We start from the raw sequence: 10,211 nt of genomic DNA, 5'->3' as shown, positions 1-10,211 counted from the left end.
GCAGCACTAGAGGTATTTGCAGAATGATGATAACTTAGAAGTATGAATCATTCGAAAATCATTGACGCAAAGGTTATTCTTGGGCCAATATTGTTGTTAAATTAGCACAGGGGAAAAGCAAGGAAATGTAAGAGGGAAACAAGGTTGTGAATGAGTGAAAGATACAGCACAGAAACAGTCACTTCAGCCCATCGAGTTCACACTGTCCATCGATTACTCGTTTACACTCGTTTTGTGTTATCCCACTTTCTCATCCACTCCCTACACAATAGGGGCAATTTTACAGAGGGCTAATTAACCTGCAAACCCGTCTATCTTCGGCATGTTGGAGGAAACCAGAGTACCCGGAGGAAACCCACGTGGTCAAGGGAGAACGTGCAAACTCCACACGGACAGCACCCATCTTCAGGATCGAACCCGGATCTCTAGCACTGCAAGGCAGCGGCACTACCCGCTGCACCATTGTGCTGCCATGTTTCAAATACCAAGCAGCTTACGGCTGTGTGGGCTCATTGCACAAAAGATAACGTTAAACCCAATGCTCTGCCAACAATTCCCCTCCCACCACTGCCATTTGACTTTGTCTCTGAGAGCTATACTCAGAGCTTAATGCTGAGAGCTATACTCTGCACCCTATACCTTTTTCTTCACTCTACATGTTGTACTTGTTTGGCTTGATTGTACTCGCGTACTGTATTATCTGATTTGATTGGATAGCATACAAAACAAAGATTTTCACTGTACCTTGGTACATGTGGCAATAATAAACCTAAACCCAATGCCTCTGCTGCCTGGGGATATTCCTTTGGGAGATGCACAGGGTGACTGGAGAAGACAATGATGACTCCAATGGCCTTGAGATTTGGGAGGGGGTAATAGTTTATTCCTGAAGCGTTCCTATTCCTGAGGAATAGTATTTTGCAGATAGATTCCTGGGGCTCCTTCAATAGTACAAATCTTGCTAGAAATTCAATGACCCCCAACATAGAAGATTGGGTGAGTCAATGATGTAGGAGGTAGTAGGATATCTTACTAAAAACTGGACGGCCTCAAAATAGAAGTGGAACAGTGGTGCAGCAGTAGTGTTGTTGCCTTAAAGCACCAATGACCCGGGTTCGATCCCGACTAGCTATCTGTACAGAGATTGTACGTCCTCCCTGGTGTGTTTTCTCGGGGTGCTCCAGTTTCCTCCCACACTCCAAAGACATACAGGTTTGTAGGTTAATTGGCTTTGGTAAAAAATTGTAAATTGTCCCTAGCGTGTAGGATCGTGCTATGTAGTTGTGATTGCTGCTCAGTGCAGGCTCGGTGGGCAAAAGGGCCTGTTTCTGTGCTGTACCTCTAATGTCTAAAGAACATTGAGGTCATTTAATCTTTTGGAGAATACACCTTATTAATTAAATATTCCCTTAAATATCACAGGAACGTCAGAGTTTAAAATGTTTTTCCATTTATATTAAACCTTGTTTATTAAGGAGACACAGGGTGGTGGGGGCGTGGAACGTGTTGCCGGGGGTGGTGGTGGAGGCAGATACGAGAATGGCGTTTTAGAGGCTTTTTGGTAGATACGTGGAAAATCAGGGAATGGAGGGATACGGATCATGTGCAGGAAGAGGAGATTAGTTTAACATGCCACCATGTTCAGCGCGGATATTATGGGCTGAAGGGCCTGTCCGGTGCTGTACTGTTCTTTGTTGTAAGACATTTTCAATACCATTTCTTCCATATGTTGAAGCTTATGCCAATAGTCCTGTTACGCAAAGAACCCAGATGACACAATATTGACCAAAACTTACTGCCTTTTAAAGCAAGTCAAATTCAAGATCAAAATCCATATTTCATTTTGTGCATTTATTTTGTTTTATTACTGAATTAAACATCAATGTTTGAACAATCTCCACAAAATAATCATACTTTAATTAAATGTTAAACAATGCAATAAAAATGTTGTATTTATTTAAATTAATATATTCAACTAAAAAATGTAGCTGATATTAAATCAGCGACTTGAACTTGAATTAATTATTTATGTTTGTGTAATATTCAGTTGTTTGGGGTATCCATCAGATGACAACGATGTTTCAAAAACGTGCAATACTTTTATATTAATTTACTGATTATATTCCATCAGTCTGCCACTTTTCAGGCAAGAGCAATTTCTGACTGCAAACGGTTCTCCACATTCCCCGGAAGATCTTTAAGCCTAGGATGCAAGAACAAAATATTATTAGACTGAATGTTGACAGTGAATGGTTTACCATAAATTAATATTTCTGCAAGCTAGTTTAATCTCCGGTGCTCCCAAGCCCATTAGGCTTGGATTCCATTTTACTCCCTCTGCCCACCTTCCCCAACGAAAACCAAAATTAGTCGATTTCACACACTAGAGATTAGTGTGCAAAATGTAACAAGTAGAATGGATAAGCGAGAGTCAATGGATTTAGTGTATCTGGACTTTCAAAACACTTTTGACAAGGTCCCACACAAGAGATTAGTGTGCAAAATTAGAGTACATGGTATTCGGGGTAGGGTATTGACATGGATGGAGAACTGGTTGGCAGACAGGAGCAAAGAGTAAGCTGGCCTTCGTAGCGAGAAGATTTGAGTATTGGGGCAAGGAGGTCCTACTGCAGTTGTGCAGTGCCCTGGTGAGACCACACCTGGAGCATTGTGTGCAGTTTTGGTCTCCTATTTTGAGGAAGAACATTCTTGCTATTGTGGGAGTGAAGCATAGGTGCACCAGGTTAATTCCCAGGATGGTGGGACTGACATATGATTGACTGGGATTATATTCACTGGAATTTAGAAGGATGAGAGGATATCTTATAGAGACATCGAAAATTATTAAGAGTTTGGACAGGCTAGATACAGAAAAACTTATCCCGATGTTGGGGGAGTCCAGAACCAGGTGTCACAGTTTAAGAATAAGGGGTAGGACTGAGATGAGGAAAAACATTTTCACCCAGAGAGTTGTGAATCTGTGGAATTCTCTGCCTCAGAAGGCAGTGTAGGCCAATTCACTGGATGTATTCAAGAGAGAGTTAGATATAGCGCTTAGGGCTAATGGAATCAAGGGATATGGGGAGAAAGCAGGAACGGGGTACTGATTCTGGATGATCAGCCATGATCATATTGCATGTCGATGCTGGCTCGAAGGGCCGAATGGCCTAGCTCTTCACCTATTTACTATGTTTCTATGTTTCTATGTAGCTAATCATTGCCTTTTCCTATTGCTCACTTATGGATGCATAGTTTGCAAGGAGGCCAAGGCACCTCATGAACATATTCAAATTGCACAGATACCAGTGGAGACCAAATCATTGGGTATTTTTGAAACAGAGATTGACAGGTTCTTGATTAGTAAGGGCGTCAAAGGTTATGGGGGAGAAGGCAGGAGAATGGGATTGAGAGGGAAAAATTGATCAGCTATGATCATATGGCGGAGCAGACTCGATGGCCTGAATGACCTGATTCTGTTCCTAAGCCTTATGAACTGTCTTGATCTTATAGAAGACTAGACTAAGTGGGATCATATTCTCACACGGGAGGCCTGGTCCCCCAACGCAATATTCCACCTCTGCACCAATTCCAATATTCCACCACTCACACATAGCCCCCAACTGCGCAGGCGCGGCTAATGGGTTCCCGTTGTGACACCCCTGATCCCCCCACCCCCCCACCCCCCCACCATGCCCTTTCCCTTCCCCCCCCTCCCCACGCACTCACTCCATCCCCCCCTCAAACTACCCTCCCATCCATTCTTAGCAGCTCTCCGGCAGCACAGCCATTCCCTCCCATTGGTTCCCATTGTGACGTAGAACACGTAGGTATTGTTGCGCAGGTGCAGCTGACAGGCACGGCAAGTGGAAAACAGATTTATTAAAGCTTAAAATGTGAATAACTCTTAAAATATAACAATAATTTAAACATTAGAGAGGAGATTTATTGAGTCCATTCTTTCTTGTTGCGTCTCTTGTTGCGATCTGCAGCCAGGGGAGGGGATCAGCTTCAGGGGGGGCTGTCGGGGGCCAGTGGGGGGAGCGTCCTGCAGCCTGGGGAGGGGCACGGCTTCAGGCGGGGCTGTCCGGGGCCGGTGGGAGAAGGGGCAGTGTCCTGCAGCCGGGGGAGGGGGACTGAATCAGGCGGTGGCCAGTGGGGGGGGGGGGGGGGAGCTTTCTGGAGGGCTAGTATGGGTGTTGTGGGCCAAAGGGACTTGTTTGCAAAGGGCTAGTATGGACAATGTTGGCCGAATGGATTCTTGTGGACCCACAGTTCAGTCACTCAAGGCTTTTGGACTCGCAGTTCAGTCACTCACATCTTGTGGACTCGCAGTTCAGTCACTCAAGGCTTGTGGACACAGTTCATTCACTCACAGCTAGTGGACTCACAGTTCACTCACTCACGGCTTGTGGACTCGCAGTTCACTCACTCACGGCTTGTGGACTTACAATTCACTCACCCACGGCTTGTGGACTCGCAGTTCACTCACTCACGGCTTGTGAACTCGCAGTTCACTCACTCACGGCTTGTGGACTTGCAGTTCACTCACTCACGGCTTGAGGACTTGCAGTTCAGTCACTCACGGCTTGCGGACTCGCAGTTCAGTCACTCACATCTTGTGGACTCGCAGTTCAGTGACTCACGGCTTGTGGACTCACAGTTCACTCACTCACGGCTTGTGGACTCACAGTTCAGTCACTCACGGCTTGTGGACTCACAGTTCAGTCACTCACGGCTTGTGGACTCACAGTTCTCTCAACCACGGCTTGTGTACTCACAGTTCACTTAGCCACGGCTTGTTGACTCACAGTTCACTCAGCCACGGCTTGTGGACACAGTTCACTCAGCCACATCTTGTGGACTCACAGTTCACTCACTCACAGCTTATGGACTCACAGCTCACTCACTCACGGCTTGTGGACTCACAATTCACTCAGCCACGTCTTGTGGATTCACAGTTCATTCACTCACAGCTTGTGGACTCACAATTCACTCACTCACAGCTTATGGACTCATAGTTCACTCACTCGCGGCTTGTGGTCTCACAATCACTCCTTCGCGGCTTGTGGACTCACAGATCAGTCACTCGTGACTTGTGAACTCACAGTTCACTCACTCACTCGCGGCTTGTGGACTCACTGTTCACTCACTCGCGGTTTGTGGTCTCACAGTCACTCCTTCGCGACTTGTGGACTCACAGATCAGTCACTCGCAACTTGTGGACTCACAATTCACTCACACGCGACTTGTGGACTCACAGTTCACTCACTCGCGGCTTGTGGACTCACAGTTCAGTCACTCACGTCTTGTGGACTCGCAGTTCAGTCACTCATGGCTTGTGGACTCACAGTTCAGTCACTCACGGCTTGTGGACTCGCAGTTCACTCACTCATGGCTTGTGAACTCGCAGTTCACTCACTCACGGCTTGTGGACTTGCAGTTCACTCACTCACGGCTTGTGGACTCGCAGTTCCCTCACTCACGGCTTGTGGACTCGCAGTTCAGTCACTCAGGGCTTGTGGACTCACAGTTCACTCAATCAGGGCTTATGGACTCACAGTTCACTCACTCACGGCTTGTGGACTCACAGTCACTCCATCGCGGCTTGTGGCCTCACAGCTCAGTCACTCACGGCTTGTGGACTCACAGTCACTCAGCCACACCTTGTGGACTCACAGTTCACTCACTCACGGATTGTGGACTCACAGTTCGCTCAGCCACGGCTTGTGGACTCACAATTCACTCACTTACGGCTTGCGGATTCACAGTTCACTCAGCCACGGCTTGTGGACTCACAGTTCACTCACTCACATCTTGTGGACTCACAATTCACTCACTCATGGCTTGTGGACTCACAGTTCAGTCAGTCACGGCTTGTGGACTCACAGTTCAGTCACTCATGGCTTGTGGACTCACAGTTCACTCACGTCTTGTGGACTCACAGTTCACTCACTCACGGCTTGTGGACTCACAGTTCCGGACTCAACTCTCTCTCACGGTTTCCGGGCTGACTGACTCATGCCTCCGGGGATTTATTCTTCTCGCCCCCGGAAGGGGTGTTACCTTCATGGTGAATAACAGGAGAGAAGACCAATCTGCTGATCTCACAATTTTTTAAACCTTCATAACTTTTCTAATATTCCACCGATTGGAACAAAACTTGGCGCGCTTGGAGCAGAGAACGGTGAGTAAGGTGGCAAAAAAATCCTAGCGATGTATGGTACAGTTTTTGTGCAAATTTAAAAACAACGCCGACCGGAAGTGGTCAAGATGAGAGTTTTAGTAATAGTATAGATATCCTGAGGAAAGTATATATAATTATGTGAGGCATAGATAGGGTAGACGGTTAGGACCTTTTCCCCCAGTGCGGAAATGTCAAAGCCTAGAGGGCAGAGCTTTAAGGTGAGAGGTTCAAAGATTAAAGATGAGTGGGGCAAGTTTAGTTACACAGACATTATACAGTATGCAATACATTTGGTTCTATGTTGTAAGTTGGTGTAGCGTACTACAGTTTTGCGGAGCTTTCTCCTGTTTAGCTGTTTAATTGGCGTCTGCATACATGTGACAGAATTTTGAAGAACTTGAGTTTCTAGTAGTGGGAGTGTCTAAGACCAGAGGACAATGCCTCAGAATAAAAGAACGATCCTTTAGATAGAGATGAGGATGAATTTCTTTAGCCAGAGGGGGGAGAATTGCCACAGACGGCGGTGGAGGCCAAGTCTTTGCGTATTTTTAAACAAGAGATTGAAAGGTTCTTGCTAGACAATAGACAATAGGTGCAGGAGTAGGCCATTCGGCCCTTCGAGCCTGCACTGCCATTCACTGTGATCATGGCTGATCATCCACAATCAGTACCATGTTCCTGCCTTCTCACCATATCCCATGACTCCCATGACAAATTTGGAGACCAAAACTGCACACAGTACTCCAGGTGTGGTCTCACTAGGGGCCTGTACAACTGCAGAAGGGCCTCTTTGCTCCTATACTCTTGTTATGAAGGCCAACATGCCATTAGCGTTCTTCACTGCCTGCTGTACCTGCATGCTTACTTTCAGTGACTGATGAACAAGGACCCCCAGATCTTGTACTTCCCCTTTTCCCAACTTGACACCATTCAGATAATAATCTGCCTACCTATTTTTGCCACCAAAGTGGATAACCTCACATATATCCACAATAAACTGCATCTGCCATGCATCTGCTCACTCACCCAACCTGTCCAAGTCACCCTGCATCCTCATAGCATCCTCCTCACATCGTCCTCACAGTTCACACTGCCACACAACTTTGTGTCATCTGCAAATGTGCTAATGTTACTTTTAATCCCTTAATCTAAATCATTAATGCATATTGTAAATAGCTGCGGATCCAGCACCAAGCCCTGCAGTACCCCGCTAGTCACTGCCTGTCATTCTGAAAGGGACCCGTTAATCCCTACTCTTTGTTTCCTGTCTGCCAACCAATTTTCTATCCATGTCAGTACCCTACCCCTAATTCCATGTGCTCTAATTTTGCCTCCTATTTGGGACCCTATCAGATGCTTTCTGAAAGTCCAGGTACACTACATCCACTGGCTCTCCCTTGTCCATTTTCCTAGTTACATCCTCAGAAAATTCCAGAAGATTAGTCAAGCATGATTTCCCCTTCGTAAATCCATGCTGAAGGCAGGAGATTGGTGTTTTAGAGGAAAAGATAGATCAGCCATATCGAATGGCGGAGCAGACTCGATGAGTTGAATGGCCTAGTTCTGCTTATGAACTTATGATCTGTTGATTGTGGCTTTCTCAGCCGTGCCTATTGCCAGTTGCTCTTGCCGTTAGCCTGCACATGGTCAGATGTTGTAGCGTCATTAGACCGGCACCTGGTGTTTGAGAGAGCAGGATACTGCTCTTAGTATGCCGCTTCTCATTGAACAATGCTTGGTCCCCTGACTTGATGCTGTGTATCAAAGTACTGTCACCATCGATTTTCCAGAAACTGATGGTCCAGCACCTCCTTTAATCCGGACAAAATTACGAAGGCGCACTTGAAATCCACCCGAAAATGTGGCGCCAATGCCAAGTGAGGTGGCCGATCTCGACCTCATCGGGACTTCCGCACCGATTGGCGGGTTGAATTTGCCCATGAATCTGTGGTAGAGTGCTGTTGAAGTACTGCGAACACATCTTTCAAGTATATACAGTGGAAGTGAGGATCTATGTAGTGCTCAGGCAGGATGCCATATACTATTTGGATCTTGGAGGCACTATGGTCAGTAGAGCTATTGCCTAGCAACGTGTGTAATGTATATAATGTAATTAGCATATGTTATGTCTTGTGCGAAGGGACGCATGCGCTAGGGAGATTCATGGTGGCATCCTACAATAAAGAAGCTGGTTAGTTTACTCCTGTATCTGAGAGTTCTTTTGAGTCAGTTCCAAGTACCCAAAATACACTACAATTGGTGACGAGGATGGGATAGAGTTTGTGAACTCACCCACAGGACTGTTTTGCAACACGTAGGATTGTTTAACAGTTTAAACTGTAGATACGGAGTTGTGTCGCAGTTGTTTGCGAGCTGGACAAGAGAGGCCTGCAGATCCCTCTATGCCGGGGACTGCATTTAAAACATCAGCTGTACAAGTCGGCGAGTTTTGTCAGGCTATCTCTATGTTGTGTGTACGTGGCAAGATGTCGTCCTTCGGATTGTTACTCATTTTAGACTGAGTTGTTTTCTTTTTGTCAAATTCCTCAAGCTGAATAGTCTTTGTATAAGTTTTAGGTGAATTGTTACACCAAAACACACAACAACAGCACAAAGAGGATAAAAGAACAGAAAAGGAAAGAAGGAGGACTGTCAGAGAAAAAAAAAGTTGTGTTTGGAAACAAAGTGGAACGGCACCAAGCCAAAAGATTTGGCGCCAAATGGTTTTGAATTGGCGCCAAAGAAAAGAAAGGTCGGAACAGGAAGCAAGGAAAACAAGTGGGGCAGTAAGTAAGTGTCACCGAAGAAAGCAGCCGAAAGCTGGAAGCCTAACCAGCAGGACAGCGACGGTGTCAACTTACCTGGAACATTTTCCAGGGCTGTGTAGCCAAGGCAAAGGGGCAGAAGAGGCCCAGCAGCTGCCACCGACTTTGGATGTTTTCCAGGGCTGTGTAGCCCACAGCCAGGCCCAGGAGCCGCCAACGACGTTGAGTGAGGGCCTAGTACCGGGTAGGGCACGGACAGGTCCGGTGAAGCCACCGACGAAACGGAGTCAGCCGGCTGGGAGAAGAGTCAACCCGGTCGAGGGAGAAAGCCGGCCGCATGAGAAGCGGACCAGCAGCGAGAAAAAAAAGCCCGGCCACGCGTGAGAAGCGGACCGGCAGAGTAAAAGAAAACTGGCCGCGAGAGAAGCGGACCGGTCGTGAAAGAAAGCCCGGTCGGGAGTAGAGTCAGCCCGACCGTGAGCAGAAAAGAGGGTCCGGCCGCGCAAGAGAAGCGGACTGGCTGAGGGGGAAAGCCCGGACGTGAGAGGAAGTCCAGCCCCGAGCAAAGAGTGGGTCCGCACGAGAGAAGCAGGACAGCACTCAAGCACTTCAGCCCGGTCGGGAGTAGAGTCAGCCCGGTCGTGAGGGCTGTGGAGACAACGGGCAGGCAAGTCAGCAGAGCAGCGGTAGTCGACTTGGCAGCGAGCCAGCGGCAGCAAAAGTAATGGTGAAGCCCGGGGGAGCCAGCAAAAGCAGCAAGAGTGGAGGTCTGGCGAGGCCAGCAGCAAAAGTACCGGTGGGGACAGCTCGAGAGGTCGAGAAGGCACCGGAGTCCATAGGCCGACAAGCTGGACCGGTGAAATCCTTCAAAATAAAAGCCGGACTGTAGAATGTAATGCATTGTTCACTATTCCTTCACAGTAAAAGCGGGACTGTTTGGATGTAATGCATTGGTCACTGTTATTAATAGTAAATCTGTGTGCATAGCAGGAATATGGTTAAAATGTTCTAAATGTCTATTAACATGAAATGTTGGTTAATAGTATAAATCTATTATTATAAGAATTAGTAATAGTCAGTTGGCTGGGTCACTTCTTAGTGTGTAGAAGGATTAAGTCTAGTGCAGAATACACAGTGAGTGAAAAGAAGATAGTGCACCTGAATAGCAACAGGTAGCATGGCTTTTCAAATTGTCGGAAACGTGCCCCAGTTAGATTCTGGGTGTAATTTTGAGAAATGGACCAAAGCCTTGGAGGCTTGTT

General features: G+C 46.9%; 1 protein-coding gene across 6 annotated transcripts in view; it reads right to left on the bottom strand.

Annotated features, from left to right (window-relative positions):
* Positions 1–1,849: 1,849 nt before the first annotated feature.
* The window catches only part of LOC116975247 (uncharacterized protein C7orf57 homolog), a 93,756-nt gene continuing 85,394 nt past the window's right edge, over positions 1,850–10,211 (bottom strand). For all 6 annotated transcript variants that reach the window (XM_033024081.1, XM_033024079.1, XM_033024082.1 and 3 more), the window contains one exon: positions 1,850–2,203. In XM_033024081.1, coding sequence (XP_032879972.1) covers positions 2,143–2,203 — 61 coding nt within the window. In that variant the 3' untranslated portion in view covers positions 1,850–2,142. The remainder of the gene's footprint in view (positions 2,204–10,211) is intronic.

This window comes from Amblyraja radiata, chromosome 7, assembly GCF_010909765.2.
Source record: "Amblyraja radiata isolate CabotCenter1 chromosome 7, sAmbRad1.1.pri, whole genome shotgun sequence".
Taxonomy (NCBI): domain Eukaryota; kingdom Metazoa; phylum Chordata; class Chondrichthyes; order Rajiformes; family Rajidae; genus Amblyraja; species Amblyraja radiata.
Note: the sequence above shows the minus strand (reverse complement) of the source record. Positions and strands in the feature narration are given on the sequence as shown.